The sequence below is a fragment of the Dama dama genome, chromosome 26 (assembly GCF_033118175.1).
Source record: "Dama dama isolate Ldn47 chromosome 26, ASM3311817v1, whole genome shotgun sequence".
NCBI lineage: Eukaryota > Metazoa > Chordata > Mammalia > Artiodactyla > Cervidae > Dama > Dama dama.
The window spans coordinates 29785347-29808166 of NC_083706.1; the positions used below are offsets into that span (position 1 = coordinate 29785347).

General features: G+C 44.7%; 2 protein-coding genes across 2 annotated transcripts in view; both read left to right on the top strand.

Moving 5' to 3' along the window:
- PEX7 (peroxisomal biogenesis factor 7) overlaps positions 1 to 4413 on the top strand; it is a 75276-nt gene extending 70863 nt beyond the window's left edge. The window contains exon 10 of the mRNA XM_061129981.1: positions 2587 to 4413. Coding sequence (XP_060985964.1) covers positions 2587 to 2655 — 69 coding nt within the window. The 3' untranslated portion in view covers positions 2656 to 4413. The remainder of the gene's footprint in view (positions 1 to 2586) is intronic.
- Positions 4414 to 10162: 5749 nt separating this feature from the next.
- Positions 10163 to 13291, top strand: SLC35D3 (solute carrier family 35 member D3). The gene is made up of 2 exons (XM_061130207.1): positions 10163 to 10636; positions 11628 to 13291. The coding sequence occupies exons 1-2, from the start codon at positions 10195 to 10197 to the stop codon at positions 12455 to 12457; spliced, it is 1272 nt and encodes a 423-aa protein (XP_060986190.1). The 5' UTR covers positions 10163 to 10194; the 3' UTR covers positions 12458 to 13291.
- The last annotated feature ends 9529 nt before the right edge of the window (positions 13292 to 22820 follow it).

Below are 22820 nucleotides of genomic sequence, written 5' to 3' on the forward strand. Positions count from 1 at the left end.
CCATGTTGCTCCCCCCTCCATCAGTAGTTCCCTCCGTTGTGTTGCTTAGCAGCATTCTATTTGAATTTACTGCAGTTTGTCAGCCGTTCTTTTGTATGTCTTATGGTCATTTCCAGTTGTGTGCTATTGTGAATGAGGTTGCTAAGGACATGCTTATATACACTGTTTTGTAAACATGTTTTCAGTTCTGTTGGAAGCCCCTCTAGGAGTGAAATCACTCGGTGAGTGTTTAACTTTATAAGAAACAGCCAGTTTTCCACAGTGGTTATACCAGCACAGGCTTCCCAGGTGGCGCTAGTGGTAAAGAACAACCAATGTGGCAATGCAGGAGACATAAGAGACACAGGTTCCATCCCTGGGTTGGGAAGATCCCCTGGAGGAGGGCATGGCAATCTACTCCAGTATTCTTGCCTGGAGAATCCCATGGACAGAGGAGCCTGGTGGGCTACAGTCCGTAGGGTTGCAAAGAGTCGGACACGACAGAAGCAGCTTAATACACATAACAATGAGAGTTACAGCTCCTCTGCATCCCTTCTAACATTCGATGTTGTCTATCTTTACTTTGGGGGCTTCCCTGGCAGCTCAGCTGGTAAAGAATCTGCCTGCAGTGCAGGATACACCAGTTTGATTCCTGGGTCGGGAAGATCCCCTGGAGAAGGGATAAGCTACCCACTCCAGTATTGTTGGGCTTCCATGGTGGCTCAGATGGTAAAGAATCCATCTGCAGTGTGGGAGACCTGGGTTCGATCCCTGGGTTGGAAAAATCCCCTGGAGGAGGGCATGGCAACCCACTCCAGTATTCTTGCCTGGAGAATCCGAATGGACAGAGGAGCCTGGCGGGCTACAGTCCATGCATGGGGTCACAAAGAATCAGACACGACTGAATGACTAAGCACAGCACAGCACATCTTTAATTTTAGCCATTCTTGTGCGTATGTAATAGTATCTCATTGTGGTTTTTTATTTGCATTTCCATGCCTAATGATATTGAATGTTTTTATGTGCTTACTGATCATTTATATATTCTTATCTGTTAACAAAGTCTTTTGTCCATTTTTTAATTGGGTTGTCTTTATTACTGAGTTATAGTAATTATTTGTATATTCTGGATACAGGTTCTTTGCCAGATGTCTGTTTTGTGAATATTGTCTCCCACTCGCTTATTCAGTTTCTTAGGAGTGTCTTTGGATGATCAAAAGTTTTATTTGATTGAGTCTATTATCTAATCTTTATGGTTATTACTTCCTGTTTAAGAAATATTTGCTTGCCCTCAGATTGAGACTATATGTCTCCTGTGTTTTCTTCTAAAAGCTTTATACCATTAGCTTTTATATTTCAGTCTGTGATCCATCCATCTTAAATGAACTTTTGTTTTATGGTGTGAAGTTGGGGTTTAATTCTAATTTTTTCCATATGGCCATCCAGTTCTAGGATCATTTGTTGAAAAGACTTCTCTTTCCCTATTGGATTGTTTTGGAACATTTGTTAAAAAGCAGCTGTCCAAGTGTTGGGTCTGTTCCAGACCTGTGTTCTGTTCCTTTGATCTGCTTGTATATCCTTCTTACAGTATTGCACTGTCTTGATTGCTTTTGTTTTATGGTTAGTCTCACCTCCAGTAGTGTAAACAGTACAACTCTGTTGTTCTTTGTCAAAATTTTTGTGGCTATTCTAGATCCTCTGTCTTTCTACATAAAAGTCATCTTCTACATTTTTTATTAAAAAGCTTGCTGAGATTATGAATTTTTTATAGATCATTTAGGGGGAAAATTAACTTTTTAATAAATATCAAACCCATGATCATGGTATCTTTTCCATTTATTTGGGTCATCTTTAATTTTTCTCAGCTGCGTTTTAGGGTAGATATTTTGCATACCTTTTGTTAAATGTGTTTCTAAGTATTTTGTTATTTGATGCTATTCTAAATAAATTTATTTTCAGTTTTAAAAATTTTCTCTTGGTATACAGAAATACGATTGATTTGATGCCCTGAGATATTGCTACACTGACCAATTTTTTAACACACATTTCCTGAGCACCCTGAACTATCTTCCCTTCATGCTTTTATATGACTTTTTAGACTTGAATGTCTGTGTCTACCCCATATCTGCCCCTGAAGAGGGCCAGTGTGAATGCAATGGCATTTGTGAAATCTTCTGACACTTTACCAGCTAGATTCAAAGAATTGCTTCCCTGAGAGTCTATTAGAGCACTTTCCACTTTTGGTTTTGAATGAGCCATTCTTTGAAGGCAGGCACTATGCTTTACCTTCTTTTTATCCCCATAATAGCTGGTATGGTGTCTTGGTTCACAGTTTAGGAATGTACCTTTTCAACATTGATCTCAGGAATTATGTTAGCTCTGGTGGGAAACCCTTACAGGCAACTTCAGTCAGTTGGAAACAAGCCCCAAAGTGTATCTTAAAAAGGGGTAATAGACTTTTTTCCAGAAACGCGTTCCTGTGTTCCTCCTATTTAAAGATCTGTTCTGTGGTGGATGATCTACTTACACTCCAAGTGACTTAGGCTTTTTTCTCCCAATTTTGAATGTTTGTGGATTGTTTCTTCTCACTTCCTTTTTGTTTTCCAGGTGGCTGACTGTGCTTGGGATGAAACAATAAAGATATATGATCCTGTTTGTCTTACCATGCTGGCTTGAGACAAACTTCTCCATTCAGAAACCAAGGAGACTCACTGAAGAACTGCTTAGCAGGAAATTATTGATAATATAGATTTTATGTTTTATATACTATTCATATTTCAAATTTTACAAATTCATTTTGGAATCAATTTTGAGGCAGCTGATAAAGACCTTGGCTCACTATTTAAAGCCTGGTACATAAGCCATATTTCTTAAAAATCTTAAGAATAATTGAAGTTATGGTGTATGGTGTATCTTGTAGTATCTATTAAAATATAACCTATTATAAAATGGATTAAAATATGGGAGCTCTGTAGGTTATATTGATAGTGATAGATTTCACTTTTAATTTGTCATTTGTGATTTAAAATAGAATGACTACTATTGAAAAAAATCACAGTAAACGGCATCTCTTGATCATTTATGATTTTATGACACCCCCACCAAGGTTACTTTTTCTAATACAGTGTATCTATATATAACACCATATAATATAGATACAGCTATGGTTATAGTAACAGGGCTCTAAGAGCTGCAGATTTATTCAGCGATTATTTATTGAGCATCTACTACGTGCTTGACACACAGAATGAATGGGAGTGTCTCAAGGACTGGTGTCCATCATACATAAGAACATAGGAGCTTTCCTGGTGGCTCAGGCGTAAAGAATCCGCCTGCCAGCGCTGGAGACTCGGGTTCAGTCCTGGGTCCAGGAAGACCCCACATGCCGCAGAGCAACTAAGTCCATGTGCCACAACTTTTGAGCCTGTGCTCTAGATCCCGGGAGCTACAGCTCCTGATCCCACATGCCTGGAGCCCGTGCTCTGCAACAAGAGAAGCCTCCACAGTTAAAAAACCTGCACACAACTAGAGAGTACCCGCCTCACTGCAGCTTCAGACAGAAGCCTGCACAGCAACAAGGACCCAGCAAGCCAAAAATAAGTGAATAAAATTATTTTTAAAAAAAGGATGCTGAGAGTTAAGAGCTTACATGTATTTTACTTTTATTCAAATAGTTTTAGATATTATACCCATGACCCTATATTTCTCTCTTCCTATTTCTCTATAATCAAATTTTTGAAAAACTGGTCACTGGGCAAGAAGTCTTAGGTCCTACCAAGGTTTCAGGAAATTACCTTAAAACTAAGTAATGAAATACTTAGTTAATTCATTACTAATAATGAAATATCCTAATTAATGCCATAAACCATCTTCACTACCTCCTTAAGTTGTGAAAAACCTTAAGGTGTGATGATCCATAAAAAATTAGGTTAAAAAAGAAAAAGTAGTAGAATAGACAACTTTGTTCAGAGGGAGGGGATATATGTACGCCTGTGACTGACTCCAGTGGCTCAGCTGGTAAAGAATCCGCCTGCAGTGTGAGAGAGCTAGGTTCCATCCCTCGGTTGGGAAGATCCCCTGGAGAAGGGAAAGGCTACCCATTCCAGTATTCTGGCCTAGAGAATTTCATGGACTGTATAGTCCATGGGATCGCTTTCATGGACTGTATAGTCCATGGGATCGCAAAGAGTTGGACATGACTGAGCAACTTTCACTTTCACATGGCTGATTCATGTTAAGGTTTGACAGAAAACAGCAAAATTCTGTAAAGCAATTGTCCTTCAATTAAAAAATGAATAAATTTTTAAAAATGTTACAAATCGCAAAAACTGTCATTAAATTTTTAACAAGTTTTTGAGAATTTGTAAAGAGCAAAATACACTTGCAGTTATCAGAACAAAAATAAAATATATGTATATTGTCTAATTTACATATTTCCTGGTTTCTGCAGAAAAACAACACACCTTACAAGATACAAAGATAAAAAAAGGAAACATAAAGTGGAGCAAAGTGTGGACTTGAAAATATATGTTTTCTGAGAAGACGTTTTAGAAAGTTGCTACTGGAAGCATAAATGGAAAGTCTGGTCAAATACAGGATGCAGTGGCCAGGGCCTGAGGGCAAGGACCTCATTCTGGCTTGGCCCTGGCACTGTGCCCGGCACCCAGAAAGTGTTCAGTGAATATCTGTCGAATGAATGAATCGTCTCATGGAAAGTATTCACTGTTTTTGGTTCTTAGACCCGTCAGTGCTAACTGTTTTTGAGAGGCCCCCATAGAGAGGACACTGCTTCACAAGACTGTCTTGTAAGGTGCAAGTCGCTCAAGCACATGCTTAGAGCTGGCACGATGATGAGGTCAGTTCATAAGCTGCTTTTCTGTTGCTTCCCTCTGTAAGAAAGACAACCTGTTGCACCAAGTGTATGTAGCTCAATAAAAGCAGGTTGACAGTTGGTATCCTCTGTATGGGCAGAATTTATAATAGACCTTCTAAAATACCTAACCCAGATCATGTTTACAATGAAAGGAAATGACTTATTTTCCTTTTAGAATGCAAGAGATTTTATTAAAATAATTTACCATGTATCATTTGAAACAGACACTGGTCATTTAAAAACTAATATCCCTCTCGGTTTTTTTTTCCCCCTCTGTTTTGGGGATGTTAGAGCTGTTTAGAACACTACTTCATAACACTTACCTTAGGTGCTTGGGGTCTGTTAATCTGAAGGAGGGTGGAGGAACATTTATTCAGTGAGTGCCTTGAGCTAGGATTGTCAAGCTAGAGGGAAAGGAGCCGGATTCTATCCTGAAAGAGAATGCACAAGATTTTTGACTTCTTAGTAATTCACAAGCCAAACTGCCTCTGGACTCTGTGAGGACAGCCAGTCCGTCCCTCTAGGTTGGGAAAATCAGAATTTGTCTCCTGGCGGCTGAGTTCTCAAGTTTCATCCCCGTCTGCCTCCTCAGTTCCTCCTGTACCTGCAGCGATAGCACAGCCCTGAGGAGTGACTGCAGGAAAGGGGAGCTCGGGTCACTGGGCATCGTCTGTGACCTGGGCATCACACGAGATGCTTTCTGTATCTTATTCCCTTTAATTTTTATGACATCCCTGCAAGGAAGCCCTCCCATTTTCCAGACACGGAAACGAAGGCGCTTAGGAGCCATAATTGCCAGGAAGTATGGAGCTGGAATTTGAAATCAGCTGTGACTGGATCTGGTCCTGCCACATGGCCTTTTTCTTAGGAATAACAGAAATTAGCCCACTGAGAAATAGAAAGTTGTGGGACTCTCTGGTAACTAGATCCTCATCATTGCTAAGAGAATTGCTTCCAAGTCTAAACCGACAAGATTGTGTTTCCAAGTCTAAAGAGCTAAGAAACACCGTGGTCCTGGGGTGGCCCTCCTAAAGCATCTCTCATCTGGGAAGACCCAGGCTGAGGGTCAGCTTGTCCCTTCTGCTTTTGGCAGTGAGCACTCTCTCTGTATCTTAGCTATAATTTGGCTCTTCCAGAAATGAATTCATTAATTTCTTATTTAATAGGCCTCTTTTTTGAAAGAGATAATCTACTTATATGTTCTTGACTTCCATACTGACTACTCCTGAATCTCCTGCCTTCCCACCTCGGTCTCCCAATTTAACCAAATTCATCTTGTTCACTACATGGGCTCCTGCACGTGCGTTTTTCATTTGTTGTCAGTTCAGTCCACCCAGGAGCTCACGCTAAACTAATGCCATCCTTGCTCCTTTCCTTAGTCCCACCTCTCCACTCCAAGACACATCAAATAAGTCACTAAGTCCTATACCTTTTACCCGCTAAATACTTCTCCGCTCTGTCTCTTCTCCTCAATCCAAACACCACTGCCCTAGTTCAAGCCCTCATTAGCTTTTTCTCTGGACAATTGCTGCAGTTTCCTAAATGATGTGTCTGTTTCGAGTTCTGGGCCCTCAGAGTCATCCTTCTCAACACAGTTGCCGAAGGCTGATCTAAAATGCAATGTGATTACATCAATTTCAGTGTAGAACCTTTCTCTGCTTATAGGGTTGCCTACAGGACAAAGTTCAAGCTCACTAACCAGGCAGCCAGGGCCCTCTGGGGCTAGCCCTCGCCTCTATCTGCAGCGTTGCTTCCCTCAACACTGTCACAGATTTGTGCCCCAGGAACACCAGCGTGCTCACAAACTCCCCGTGTAAATAATGCCTCCAAAGTCACCCAGGTGATTGTTAGCTGGCTTCGGATATTGACCGTGTAGAACCCTCCACTGGCTGAGTGTCCCTGAAACATGGCATCTGGCTTTCCCTGAGACACTGATACAAGAGAAAGAAAATTCAACGTGGAAGCCTCGGTCTTTTTCATACTCATCTCCGGAGTGACGCCATCACTTCTGCTGCATCCCTCAGACCACCTATGGTAGAATGTGGGAGAGGGCTCACAGGGTATGAAGATGAGGAAGCCAGTAATCTTTGGGGACTCTCTTAGAGGCTGGTTGCCACAATGTGCTTTTATAGACAGGTGTGTATGATAGCATAAGTTTATTTTTTTTGAAGGAGGGCTTATGTATGCATCCATATGTGCACAAGAAAACCTGAAATGTTCATGTCAAACTCTTAATAGTAGCCAGCTCTCTCTAGTGGGCCTGGGGGTGGGAAATATTGAAGACAGCATGTTTGCTTATTTATAAATTTTGTTTTCCTCTTACGTAGTACAATAAGCATGCATTATTTTTGCAATTAAAATAATGAAATAAGACCTTATTTCCTTCTCCAGGAAGCCTTCTCTGATGCACTTCTCAGGCTGATGTTGCTGCCCTCCTTGGCACTCCCCTGGTTCTAGCACAAGCCCCCACTGTTGTATAAATGTCATTGTGTTACCTTATCTCCTGCAAATCCCTTAAGGACTAAGATGGGCGTTTATCTTTGAATCCTCTGTGGCTAAGAGATGGCCTGGTACAAAACACTAGCTGGATATATTCACTGAATAAATGAACTAAAGGATTTATTTAACGCTGTAAAAATTTATTGTGTGGCTCCAAAGAAAATGGAGGTTGAGCCTAGACCTTGGATACCAGTAAGTCAAATAAGTTTTTTGACCTTCAGATTGACATTCATGTTCAATTAACCTTGCTAAGAATGGTATTCTTATTCCCACCCACCACCCATTTTTCTTCAGGAGATTTCCCATTTTTTCTTTTAGGAGCTTATCTAGTAACTGGTGAGGGAGATGGTATTAACTTTTTTAAAAATGAAAGCCCTAATGGAAAAGAATTATCTGCAGTAAAGTGGAGAAAATGTACTGTTCTATGCCAAAGCAGGTTTCAAATTAAGCTAAATATTCTTGCCTAAATGAGAAGAGTAAGATAGCTGAATCAGCCTCAAATCTTTTACTTAATGTTAGCATCACAAATGGAAGCAATTATAATTGCTGGCAGAAATGAATCATTCCAAAACTAGGTCTGTGCAAACAATTCTTTATATTCACTTAATATGGCTTAAAACCACCATTCTTTGATTGGAACAGCCCCCAGAAGTAGAACTGTGGTATTTGATGATGCTGTCTTTAAAAAATTAATTTTCAAAGTTTTTATGAGTGTACTTTGAATATAGGCTTATACCACACACATAAATGTCAACTGTTGCTTCAAACCTCATTTTCTAAAGAAATAACATCAACAGTTGAAGAACAGAGTCCCTGAAATAGCCAATGGTGTGTAACCACAGATTGTAGGTACACACACACAAAAAAAAACCCCAAAACCCACGAATTCCCCAGGGAACTGGAAGCACTGTCTATAAGTATAATACTATCCAGTGCTGTTCCTGGGAAATTGACACAGGGGCCATTCTGAAGACATTTTCTTGAATACTCACCTGGGGGGGGGGGGGGGCAGGGAGGTGGCCCTGCTAGGCCCTGGGCATCCCAGCGAGAGACAGGTCTCCCACCCACGTGAGCTCCTAGCACACACAGAGCCGGCTAGGATGAAAGATCGCTATGACGGTACCTATCCCCGACGTAAACGGTTCTTTTCCTTCTGGCACCAGTAATAATCGCGACTTCAACATCTGGACTGGAAATGATGCGGTGGAAGTGTGGAGGACAAAAAAGAATTGCTGGGGGAATGTGTCGTGTGTCATTGTCGTGGTTAGAAGACTGGGATCCTGGTGGGTAACAGAAGTGCGGGAAAGGAGAGGGCGGGCGCCGCGATCTCGAGCGCTCTTCCTCGCTCGCAAGCCCTGGTCAAGCCTGCCGTGTTTAAGCAGCGCGAAAACCAAACTGTGTTCACTCTTAGCGGTGACCTCGGCTGGGCGAACCCCTCTGATGCTGAATTTACAGGTCCGGACGTTACTTTACAGAAAACGAAATTCAGATCAATGGAACACACAAGTGTTGCACCTGCAGAAATTAAGAATTTCATTATTTTTACTCTGAGCCAAATAAGAAGTAAACAGCCCACCAGTCCCGTGGGAGGCGGACATCTTCTGGGCCGGGGAGCCAGGAGGTAGGGGTTGTCCTGCTTCCCAAAGCGGCCGGCTGTCGGTTGCGCGGATCCAGAGAAAGCTGTATCAAGTCTCATCCCGGGATCCCGCCCTCGGGACTGTGCCCTCCCCTGCCTCCACGCCCGCACCCCCCAGAGCCTCCAGTCGCTCCCGGCTCACCCCTGGGAACCGGCGATCCTCCGGAACCATTAGACACTACTGGGACTCAGATTCTGCTTTTTGGCTTATTTCACATCGTTGCCTCGCTTGCAATAGATGTCCATGCCCCCCGCCCCCAGGCTTTGCAGCCCCGCAAGGCCACGGCGCCCCCCGGAACATCCCTGCCCTCCTAGCCGCGAGCGTAACCCCGGGTCCCTCCGTGGAAGGCGCGTCGCCTGAGACTGGAAGGGAACGGCTCGCGCCCTAAGTGAAGCACGCCCCGGTGGCGTCCTTGGGGGGCTCTGGGTTCCTTCAACGTTGGGGCGTTGGCACCCGAGCATCCGGGAGCCCGGCAACCCGCGGGCACCGAAGTTTCTCTTCCCTGGCAGGCAGCTGAACAGGGTCCGGCGGCTGCGCCAGGAGAAACCGTGGGTGGAAAAGCCGGTGCATCTCGCGGGGAAGGGGGCTGCGAGCGCTGTCACTTGTTGCGGCTAATAAACGCGGCGCGGCCCCGGAACGCTGTTGTTTCTAAAATCTTTAACTGTGCCCGCGATCCTCCAGCCCGGATCCGGGAAGGAGGGACGAGCGCGAGCGGCTGGCAATGCAGAAGCGGGGCCCGCGCCCCGACAGCCGACCCGGGCGGGTGCTGGGGCGCCCGAGGGGAGCAAGTCCGGTCCCCCTCGCGGCAGCTGCCGGGGTTTCCAGCCGCAGAGCGTCCTCCCTGCCGGTGAAACCGCGCGGGACACAACCCATCGCCGCTCGTCACCTACTTACAAGTCTCTGTCGCTAGGATTCCCGCCACTCCTCTCAGACCAGCCCCCCCACCTCTGCCACTTTTCGGAGTCCCCCGCCCCCGTCCCTGCCTCCCCGGAGCTGCAGGGCAGTCGGACGCGGAACCGCCGAGCCGCGAGGACGCCTGCCTGGAGCTGCCTTCTCTCCGCAGCCGAGCCGGCGCCCCCTTCCCTTGGCCGCGGTGTTGGGCGGGCGCCCCTGCCGCCCTCGCTCCGCTCATCCCGGCCTTCTTCCGCGCTCTCCTCCCGCCGGTCCCGGAGCTTAGCCACCGCCGGGTGCGGCGGGGCAGGCGCGATGCGGCAGCTGTGCCGCCGGGGCCGCGTGCTGGGCATCGCGGTGGCCATCGCGCACGGGGTCTTCTCCGGCTCCCTCAACATCCTGCTTAAGTTCCTCATCAGCCGCTACCAGTTCTCCTTCTTGACCCTGGTGCAGTGCCTGACCAGCTCCACCGCGGCGCTGAGCCTGGAGCTGCTGCGGCGCCTGGGGTTCATCGCGGTGCCCCCCTTCGGCCTGAACCTGGCTCGCTCCTTCGCGGGGGTCGCCGTGCTGTCGACGCTGCAGTCCAGCCTCACGCTGTGGTCCCTGCGCGGCCTCAGCCTACCCATGTACGTGGTCTTCAAGCGCTGCCTGCCCCTGGTCACCATGCTCATCGGCGTCCTGGTGCTCAAGAACGGAGCGCCCTCGCCGGGAGTGCTCGCGGCCGTGCTCATCACCACCTGCGGCGCGGCTCTGGCAGGTGAGCTGGACCAGCGCGGACCCCCGGCCCACCCCGCCCCACCAGCCAGAGACCTCGGGGATCACTCAGCACAAAGCTCTCCCTTCCAGATAGGTAGACTGAGGCAGAGAGCTTGGAACGCGGTGGCTCCGCTAGCAGATGGGACCCCTGAGACCCAGCCGAGTCTTCCTCTGCGCTCCGGCCTCCTCCTTTAGAGCCCCCACTCCCACTACTACTCCGGGTTTCCGACCCCCGCCCTTGTCTCGCTCCGTCACGCCCTTCCCTCCTCGCCCTCCCCCTTCCGTCTTCCCCCTTTATTTCTTCCTTCCTCCGGGAGGGGGTGGGCGAGCCGCCCTGGAGCTAGAGCCCCCAGACCGAGACGGAAGGAGGGGGCCGCGAACTTCCCTGGGTCACGCGGGGCCGGAGTGGGGAGGGACGATGCGAGCCAAGCTTGAGCCCCGAGGCTAGCTTGGGATCTTCGGCGGCGCGCGGGGGGCTGCGGACGCTAGGCAGAGGTGGGCGGATTGAGACTCGGGCAGGTTGGGCGCGGAGGACTGAGCGAGATCGGCGCCAGCGGAGCGGGAAACCTTCTTTCGAGGGCCGCCCCATGCCCAGCCTGCCCGGGGAGAAGCCACGAGTCGGGGCCCCTCTCTCTCTTCTGTGCCCCACGGAGGCGGCCGTCGTACCACGTGCCCAGGTGACACCCGCGCCAGCTCGGGGAAGCCACAGCGCCTACCCCGAGGGCATCGGTGCTGTCCTGAGCCTCTGTCTTGGAGAGAGGCCGACGGGACGCCCCCGAGGATAAGGAAGGGAGGGCGCGCCTCTCCTGCCTCGAACTGGGCAATTGACTGTACTTGGCTTTTCCTTTCGATAGGCGTGGGTAGAGCTAGGGCGCACATCCTACTTTCCAACCCACGCCGTTGCCCCCAGTGGATACCAACTCCCGCCAACCCAGTGTCTTCTCTGTTTCCTTCCTGCCCGCGTTCCTCCGCCCTCTCTCGATGCGCTCCAGGAGCCGGTGACCTGACCGGCGACCCCATCGGGTACGTCACCGGCGTGCTGGCGGTGCTGGTGCACGCCGCTTATTTGGTGCTCATCCAGAAGGCGAGCGCAGACACAGAGCACGGGCCGCTCACCGCGCAGTACGTCATCGCCGTGTCCGCCACCCCGCTGCTGGTCGTCTTATCCTTCGCCAGCACCGACTCGATCCACGCCTGGACCTTCCCCGGCTGGAAGGACCCGGCCATGGTGACCATCTTCGTGGCGTGCATCCTGATCGGCTGTGCCATGAACTTCACCACGCTGCACTGCACCTACATCAACTCGGCGGTGACCACCAGCTTCGTGGGGGTGGTGAAGAGCATCGCTACCATCACGGTGGGTATGGTGGCCTTCAGCGATGTGGAGCCCACCTCTCTATTCATTGCCGGCGTCGTGGTGAACACCCTGGGCTCCATCATTTACTGTGTGGCCAAATTTTTGGAAACTAGAAAGCAGAGCCACTATGAGGACCTGGAGACTCAGCCAGGGGGAGAAGAGGCGCAGCCGAGTGGAGATCAGCTGCCCTTCGTCATGGAGGGGCTGCCCCCAGAGGGTGGAAGTGGCGGGTCAGTAGGTGGGAAGGCAGCAGGTGGCTCCACTCAGCGGGGTGGGCAAGAGGCTAGGGGCGGCCCCAGAGGGGTCTCGCTGTTGGCTAGGAGCTCGCAGATCTCAGACAGCCCTGAAGAAGTGGGCAGGAGTTCATTAAAGGATGCTTACCTCGAAGTGTGGAGGTTAGTTAGGGGAGCCAAGTATATAAAGAAGGATTATTTGATAGAAAATGAGGAGTTACCCAGTCCCTGAAAAGGAAATGCACGTATGTATATATGTACATACACTTATTTTATATGTGAAAGATGACATATTTTAATGAGGAGCCTCCCAGTTTCATGCTTGGAGGAGTGGGGAAGGAGAGCAAAGAAAGAAGCTGAAACGCCTGACTGCAACAAAATTAGTACCCGTGTGAATTATTTAGCCTGAGAATACCAGAGGCATCACAGAGGCAAAAGAATGGGAAGGTGACTAACAAACTAAGGCATGGTTTCAGCTGCAGACTCCTGGCACATTTTTGGTCATTATGACCATAACCAAATATCTGCATATATGGAGAGTCCTTCAACCACCCCCTCCAAAGATGGAGCATAGAGATGATGGCAGCACTTAATTAAGTTCAAAGATTACATGCAGGGGCACCTTTTTGAGGATAGTTTGAACTATAGTTTTTATGGCCACTTTGGAAGAATATATTATTGAAATGATGTACTTAAATACACTGAATTGATGTTTACTGTTTCAAGTCACCTGAAATATGTTTATTCTAATTTTTCTCACTTTGAAAAGATATATAAGTGCTCTAGTGTTCTATTGGTAGAAAATGTTAAAACTATTTTGAAACTGAATTCTTAGCTTTAATCATGAAGTTTAAAGTTGGCTTTTAGTAATTAAAAATATTTGAAAGGTTGTTTTAGTTCATTGCTTTGTAATATTTGTTATTGACTGCCATAACCTTTTTAAAAAACAGTTTTACTGTGTCCAGTTTTCTTTCAAGCAAATGCAATGGCTGATGTATAATTCAGTGTTAACTGAAACCCAAACAGAAATGAGACCGTTCAGTTAAGCTAGGCCTTTCAAGTCGCACTGCACATCCTAAACCGTGTTACAAAAAGAGCAACTGCTATATTCACTTTATGATATTTTTCTATCTTAAATTTGTCAAAATAAAGTATGAGTCTCTGCTAAAAGGTATATTGTTAGAAATTTGCCTTGGACTCATCTGTGTTCTGTTGTCACCGTGTGGCTTGTGTTTGCCCCCTGTGAGTGGTGTTTAGTATCTGGGGCGCAGGGCCCACCCCCCATTCCTAAATTAGCATGGCAGTTTGGTGTCAAACAACAACATCAGAAACACTCCCATTTTCCAGTCAAGGAAAAGTAAAGTGAAAATAAAGTCCTGCCTCATGCTGTCTTGTGAAAGCCAGCCACAACTGACTTCAGTTAAATGGAGTTTGAAACGTCATCAAAGCGGGAAGCCAGGGGGAGTCTTCCTGTCAGCCCCCTCTCAGAGAGGTACTTGGAGGGTGAAGACAATCATTATTTGCCAGCATGTTTCTGAGACTTTATTTTTCTTTATTTTCCAAAGATCAAAACCAAGCAAAAAGCAGAGGCATCAGTCTGTCTCTACAAGCTGGGAAGTGTCATTGTGATGGTTTGTGGTTGGTTCTGGCTTGCTTGTTTTCATCAGCAATTGATGTTTCCATAGGTACCTCTAGAAGCCATTTAAGTGGTAGGAGCTGTCATATGGCTGCAGTTAGAAATGGTTGACTAGAGTTATAATGACTTCTTTCAAAATAAGCCAGCATGCCAGAAGGCAACATCCTGTAGCTACTCTATGAAGCTGAGAATTCGTGAAAAGCAGCGAAGCTGAACAAAATATATATATATTTTTAAGTCCACTATCAGACAAATCAATAAAATGATTGTTTTTTCACTGAAAAAATTCCCTTCTGGTTAAAACTGTGGGTTTGCATTTTTGACAAAAAAATTAACTCTTTTCTGTCAATAGACTTGTAGAAACATTTGTAGAGACACTCCAACCAGTCCAATGGAAGCATTTCCTCTACTTGGATGGATGAACTCCATTCATTCAGGGATGGTCCTGGGACCTGTCAGAGGCAGGAAGGTGCAAAGGTACTTTTGGTAAGACTTGAGTTTCCTATTTTTCTCTTCTGGGCTTGCCTGGTGGTTCAGCAGGAAAGAATCTGCCAGCCAGTGCAGGAGATGTGAGTTGGATCCCTGGGTTGGGAAGATCCCCTGGAGAAGGAAATGGCAACACACTCCAGCATTCTTGCCTGGGAAATCCCATGACTAGAGGAGTCTGGTGGGCTACAGTCCATGGGGTTATAAAGAGTCAGATGCAACTGAGCGACTAAACAACATTTTTCCTTTCACTGGCCTTGAACCTAAGAGGGTGGGGTAGGGGAGGGGCAGACATACTGTTGTCATCTTACCACCAGGAAAAGATACAACAGGAAAAAGTCAATCCAGAGAGGTGGACCAGGGTGGTAGAGAGAGAGAGAAACTGAGTCCTGAGTCCTGATTTCACAGGGTCCTGGCATTCAGACGACTTTCCTGTAAGTTAGCACTAGACCTCAGATTATCAGATATAAAACAAGGTCTTTTTTTAAAATTGTTTTTATTTGCTTTAGTCATTAAGTTGAGATTTCTGCCACTTTCAACAACAAAGAATCCCAAGTGACACAAATATAAATGACTGGTTCTTAGCAACAACGTGGGGTAAAAGGACTAAAAAGAGGTTTTTGTTTTTTTTTTTTTTGCTTGTTTTGTTTGTTTTTCATTTTTCACCACACAAGCTTTTACCCCTACCCCTGACTCGGGATTAGATATGCCACTCTGGTCTCTTAAAAATTACCATCTATTCTGTATCACCCATGGTCTTAAACAACCCATGGTTTTACCTATCATCCTTGCCTTCAGTTTACAATTCAGGTGAATCCTACATTCATGCTTCTCAAATGCACTGGATGTTGGAGCAATGTTTTGTATCGCACACTATTATAAATAATAATATCTGAGGTTTATTGTTATAGTCCTTGCTAGGTGCTAGGTGCTAGGTGCAGTTCTCAGTGTTTTACATGGACTAATTCATGTAATTCTTACAATATTTCTACGGGTTGGCATCAATATTATCCCAATAATACAAAGAGTAAACTGCGGTGTGGAGGGCTAAGTAACTTCCCCTGACCTCTTAGCTGGTAACCTGTAGATGTGGGAGCTGACCTGAACCCGGGCAGTCTGACTCCTGTGCCCAGCTGTCTCGCCATTATGCTATCCTGCCTCTTGGTGAGATGCATTCAACCTGACATCCTAAAGCTGGAGAACGTGGGAGTGCTGGTGGGTAGTTCCAGTGGGTAGTTCATTGCAACTCAGTGAGGACCATAGAGTCTGCTGTCCTCAGAAAGAGAAAGGCTACAACCTATATGTGTGTATATGAAGAGTGTCCTGTTTGTGAGCACCAAGGGACCCAGGGAGCAGTTGAGGTACCATGAAAACAGAACCAAGAAAGGGCTTGCTATTGCTATTATAACCAAGTCCCCAAGATCTCCAGACTTTCCAGTCCATCACTCATTTAGTATGCAAACAAGTCAACTTAACCCTTCACCTTAAACAACCCTGAGAAGTACAGACCTTCAGACTAGTGTTTCTGAGGATTCACTGAGCATGCCCAGTGTTGCTGACGACTTCCTGTTCCCAGCTGCTGTGTTGATCCTTTTAAAAACAGACTTTATTGAAATATAATTTACATACCATAAAACTTGCTCGTTTTTAGTGCACGATAGTCATTAGCATGTTTATAGAATGGTACAACTGTTACCACTAATTCCAAAACATTTTTATTGTCCCGAAAAGAAATCCTGTACCCATTAGAAGTCACTATCCATTTCCCCTGAATCTCCCCAGCCCCTGGCATCACTAACCAACTTTCAGCCTCTGTGGGTTTGCTTTTTCTGGTTAAATGCTTTCTGCTGTCCTGAAATTGCTCTTTCAAGCTGCTCTTCCTAACCTGCTCTTGGGCTCCATGTTTTTTTTTTAACACCAGGTACTGCTATTAATAATAAAAAGTTGATGTTGGGATGCAGGTGGTAAGATTTACCGAATGCTTACAACTACCTATCCTAAGGACATTTCGGTGCAGGAAAAGAAAACTTAAAAGTCAGTATCGGGTCTCTGCTCTTGGGGTCTCTGAGTGGTCCTCTGTAACCTGGGCCCTGCCGGCTGCTCTGTGGGGCCCACTCCTGCTCAGAACAGTGCCTTCCCCACAGTCACACTTACCTTAGGCTTAAGCCCCCAAGATGCTTATTTTCCTATTATTTTTCTGAAGAAGTACCTGGAAGAGCTCTAACACTAAAACAAAAGAGAAATCATTTGATAATATAATTCTTCTCTTCCAAGAATGTGGAAAAGCCATAGTTATCAAAAAAATATCATCCATGGGACTTCCCTGGTAGTCCAGTGGTTAAGACTTTATTTCCCCTGCAGGGGGCAGGGATTCCATCCTTGATAGCAGGGAAGATCCTGCATGTCATGCAGCGTGGCCAAAAAAATAAACAGGCTTAAAAAAATTTTTTTTTTTACACAAAACACACACACAGGCACATATTGGAGGTATAGATAAATAGAGAAAGTTATTCTGGAAAAGTTTGTAACTAGTGCAAAGTTGGCTGTCTGCCCACCTGTTGGCTCCCAGCCCCTCCCACACTCCTTCTTCCTTCCTTCTAAACTTGTTCCAGTACAAGCAGCAATGTGCTCAGGGAAGGTGGGTCAACCCCCTGTTGGATTAATCATCATTTTTCTAAAGCCTTCATGGAGGACCCATAGCTCTTTGCCAATGATTGGTTTAGCAGAGGGCCTGCGATGCAGCTAGAGAAGGAGATGAATAAGTACGCTAGGAAAGGGGTTCTGGGCAAGTTCTCTATGATAAGAAGATGCTCTTCAGAAGATGCTCTTAACCCTTTATCCTGCCTTTGTATGCAGTCGGTAGGATGTGATTTCTGAAGCTACGACAGTTATTTTGCAGCCTCAAGTGGACAGCCCTAAGTGTGAACAGTGATGTGTTCAGGGCAAACAAGAAAATGAGGGAAACAACCTGTTTCTTGATGCCTTCATTGTGCTGCTCGTTTAGCAAAACGAGAGCTGCCTACTTCAGGCATCTTGTTACAGGAGAGGATAAATTCCTATTCTGAAGTCACTTGTAGCTGGGCATTCTTTTTCTTTAAGCTAAATCTTCCCAATGGATATTAAATTTAAATTTGATAGTTAATTTTGCATCAAAAAGAAAATACAGTTGAAAAGCAAAATGTTTTTTCATTGCAGCATCAATTTTAATCCATCCACCCATAATTTATTCCTTGATTCAACAAACACTTAATAAGTAAATATTATATACAACTTCTGAACAGTTTATTTCCTTTCTAAAACTATTTCTTTATAGTCAATGTAAGTGGTGATTTTTTTTTGTACGTGAAGGATTACTTCCAAAAGGGCTAATTTGAGGATGAAGACTAGCCAAACATTCTTTGAAAGGGCAATAAAAACTCTAAGGTTTATCTTCTAAAGTTTATCTGAAAGACATAACTGGACAATGTTTCCCATAGTCACCAAGAGTTTTAAAAAAAGATCCCAGAAATGTGATGAAAAAGGGGCAAAGGGTATCAACAAAAAGTGTTTGGCAAAGGAGATCAAATAGCTCTTGTACAATGAAAGGATCCTTGTGTGTTTAATCGCTCAGTCGTGTCTATCTTTTCGCTACCCAATGGACTGAGTAGCCGGCCAGACTCCCTGTCCATGGGATTTCCCAGGCAAGAATACTGGAGTGGGTTGCCATCTTCTCCTCCAGAGGATCTTTCTGACCCTGGGATTGAACCGGCATCTCCTGTGTCTCCTGCACTGAAGGTGGATTCCTTACCCACTGAGCCATCAGAGAACTCCAACCTCATTTAAATAGGAAAAAGCAAATTAACCCACAGTGAAAACATGTGTGTCAGTGAGGCTGCTGGAAGGAAGTTTGTTCTTGAGCAAGCACATTAGTACCACCTCTGCAGAAAAGAAAACAGATAATAAACAATGCACATTATTATATGCTGAATGTTAATATCTCCCTCCTTCACCCCCAATTCATATGTTGAAATCCTAACCCTCAAGGCATTGGTATTAGGAGATGGGGCCTTTGGGGTGATTAAGTCATGAGGGTGTGGCTCTTTTACCAGGGATTGGTGCCCTTATAAGAAAAGACAGATGAATGTGCCTCCTCTCTCTGCTCTTTGCCAGATGAGCATAAAGAGGAGCTGGCCATGTACAATCCGGGTATCAGGCCCTCACCAGACACTAGATCTCCCGATGCCTTCATCTCATATGCTCCCAGCCTCCAGAACTGTGAGAAATAAATGTTGATTGTTTAAGCCACCCAGTCCATAGTATCCTGTTATAGCGTCTCAGAAAACTGAGAAACTGAATATTCCTGTGAGTGAGGGTTTCTACCATTACAGTCCCACCCCTACATTCAAACTATTATGAGAAAGAAATGCACTTTTGTTGAGCTTTTGTATTCAGGTTCTTTTTTAGTTCAGCAGTTTAGCCAGTATTCTTACCAAAACACTGTCATCTCACTTGTCACAGTGAGAAAGAATGATTTTGAAAAACAGAGGCAGGGAATGAGGGCTTCCTCCTACTCTTTTGTTCCGTCATCCTGACCAACACTCCGTGTGTAATGTCCCAGACTCCACACTTCGTATACCTGCTACATCATCTTAATTTACAGCACTACTGAAGGCCCAGTACCGTATATGAGTGTGGCTGGTTTAGTCACAAAGTCGTTTCTGACTCTTGTGACCCTATGAACTGTAGCCCACCAGGCTCCTCTGTCCCTGGGATTCTACAGGCAAGAATACTGGAGTGGGTTGCCATTTCCTTCTCCAGGGGATCTTCCTGACCCAGGGATCACACTCAGGGCTACTGTATCACAGGCAGTCTCCTGCATTGCAAGTGGATTCTTTACTGACTGAGCCACAGGGATGGCCATATATATAGAGTAAGTTACTACTATCCATTTTCCCCATTGATTTCATTAACAGTGGATAGAATTCAATGAGTACAATATTCTTTGCATGTTTAGTCATGTCCAACTCTTTGCGACACTTTGGACTGTAGTCAGCCAGGCTCCTCTGTCCATGGGATTTTCCAGGTAAGAATATTGTGGTGGGTTGCCATTACCTCCTCCAGGGGATCTTCCTGAACCAGGGACTGAACCCATGCCTCCTGAGTCTCCTGCATTGCAGGTGGATTCATCACCACTGAGCCATCAAGGAAGCACAATATTCTTTAGTAGAACTTAAATAAGAATTAGTTCATGGTTCACACCAACAGAATCAATTGAATGTATCAAGTGCATTCTAATGAGCAAAATCATTTTTTCCTTAGCTATCTGAGTAATGTCTATTTGTCATTTCTTTCTTTGATTTCACTACAGAAAAGATTGTGGAACTCAAAAGCAAATGAGTAGACCCATCGCTTTTCTGAAATCCATCCTTTATGGCAAACTAATTTGATAGATCTTCAGAACTTGCCAGAATGTAACAATGGATTAACTTCAGTGATATATTCTGAAAATAATCCATAAGATAAACTTGATGCAACAGAAAGAACAATTATTTATTATCAAGAGCAAGCATTTGATTTTATCTCTTCACATGCTGTAATATGTTTGGTTCTTTTCTGCCTCTGGATCAGCCTTTTCCTGTGGTGTGATGGGAGAGAGAAAATTTGATTTTAATTATTTGATGCCAAAATGCCAAAACACTTGTTGAAAAATTGAAAAACCTGATAATCTTGATGTTTTTCTATCTTGATGCGGAAGACCTAATTCAGAGACGTTTGGGCAGTGGACCAAATTTCTTGCTTTTTGCTTGGCTTTTGGCATCATGCATACCATATGTATGTGTGTGTCCTTGCATCAAATGTCTCTCAATGGGTGAGAGATGCTGTTGGTCTTGGACTGGCTTTCTGTACAATTATGATGAATCTAGAGTGCTAATCTATGGTGTGATTTAATAAAATAATACCAGTTATAAATCTCTGCTGTATAGCACCCCTGCCTTGGATTATTGGGAGTTAACACAGGTCATGTCTGAATTTCAAAAGTCCTGACTGTACGTGGAGTGCTTTCACACTGATTGCCCAGTTCTCTGGAGGGCTACCATTCTTTCTCATCAATAATTGCTGTGTGTAGTTACCCTTAAAGAAGCCCATTGCAAGCAGCCCAGTTCAAAAGACTAGCTTCCTGTTTTTCTTTCAAGAGGAATGTTCAATTTTCAAATGAATTGATAGGCAAATAGGGAAAAGTTTTACATTTTGCAATTTGCCTAGTGGCTGTCTTCCAAAATCTGCAATGTATTTTGTAAATGTTATTACCGACTTGGTAAGCGGCCATTTCTGTAGGCACTTATTGTCATTGTGATGGTATAAAGGGAAATTCACTTTACCTAATATTCCCTAAGCCTTCCAGAGCACTGCTGTGATCATAGGATGGCACTACCTCTTCCATGTGATAAATGTGAATGGCTTTGTAAGTAAACACCGTCCCCTTTAATTCCATCACCAAATGGAGAGATGATTGTGGAAAGGGGACCAGTAGGCCAGACAGTTCACCGCACAAAGGCGGGTATTCCACTGTCTTATCTGCCCTCCTCTTTCCCACCGCCCAGCACTCTGCCTAGAACGCAGTCTAGCACTCAATTAATATTTGTTGACTGACTGACAAAAGAAAGCCAAGTCAGGAGAAGTCAAAGCACAACTTCAGTTTTCTCATTCAATTATAAGCTCTTTTAAGATGGCCCAATTGGTGAGCCTGATTTCCCTAAAGTGCCATTCTTGGAAAATAAAATGCTGTAAATTGAATCTGCTGGATAAGGAATTGGCTGTGTAGTCTCTGCATAAAGGCAGAGGCTGGAAGGTTTGGTGCACTGTTTGGAGGTCTGCTCTGCAAGGAAGGAGCTCTTGCCCAGCATTTTTGGTGCCCCAGGGCTCCATGCAGTCAGGCTTTAGGAGACTTGTTGTGGCTCAATCTAATAAAAAATGTTCATAAAGAAACTTTTTTTTTTGGCTAGGATGCTTGTCTTGAAAAATAATATAGAACACTGTTAACAATTCAGCCAGGGAAGATAGAAATAGGTCACACAAAAAAATGAAGAGTAAAGTCGTCCTGGCCTTTCTTTAATCTTTTGAACAGTGTTTGAAAGAGCTCTTGGCTGATGAACAAATGTGTTCTGTACTGTGGAGTTAATATCTGTGCCAGGGTTTCTGTCATCCCTCTGGGGGTGGTGATCAATATAACTAATAAATAGGAAATGACTAGACTGAGCCCTTTGGAGGCCAGCAATCTCCCTAATGGGAACACAGAGGAAGACATCCTGAGATACCTGTCACTCTGAGTACGGAGAAGTGTGGGTCTTAACAGAACAATTAGTGGTTACTCAGTTAGCACAGTTATCTTAAGGAAGCCAGGTAACATCCAAGGATAACACTAAAAAAGAGCAAGAGAGTGAGCTTAGCTGACTTCCCTGCTGGTCCAGTGGCTAAGACTCCAAGCTCCCAATGCAGGGAGCCTGGGTTTGATTCTGATCCCAGAACTGGATCCCACATACTGCAACTAAGACCCAGTGCAGCCAAATATATATATATATATATATATATATATATTTTTTTTTTAGTAAGAGAGAGAATGCACCTAGTGATTAAGGGAAGAAGGGACTATGGAAGAGAGTGAACAAGCAGAAAACAAAGAAGCCTTTTTGCAAAACCTTTATTTTCTTAGAGCATTTTTAGGTTCACAGTAAAACTGAAAGCACAGAGATTTCCCACTTATCCTCTGCCCAACACATGCCTGGCCTCTCCCATTGTCAACATCCTCCACCACAGAGCAATACATTTGCTACAACTGATTAATCAAATTGACACATCATTATCACCCCAAGTCTGTAGTTTACATTACAGCTCAGTCTTGGTATTGTATATTCTATGGGTCTCAACAAATATATAATGACATGCATTATCATTATGCATCCATCATTATAATATCATAGAGTATTTTCATGCCCTAAAAATCTTCTGTGGTCTGCCTATTCATTCCTCTCACACACTCCCTGCCCCTGGAAAGCACTGATCCTTTGGTTGTTGCCAATGTTATATAGTTGGAATGTTATATAGATGGAATGATATAATACTTAGCCTTTTCAGACTGATTTCTTTCACTTAATAATATGCGTTGTAGTTTCCATGTCCTTTTTTGGCTTGATACTCATATTTTTAAGTGCTGAATAATATTCCACTTTTGGATATACCATAGTTTACTTACCCATTTACCTACTGAAAGATATTTTGGTTGCTTCAAAATTTGAACAGTTATGAATAAAGCTGCAAAAACACCCATGTGCAGGTTTTTGTGTGGACTCAAGTTTTCAACTGCTTGAATAAATACCAAGGAATATGATTACTGGATAGTATGGTGAGGATACGTTTCATTTTGAAAGAAATTGCCAAGCTGTCTTCCAAAGTGGCCATATCCTATACTACCCAAAGCAATCTATAGATTCAATGC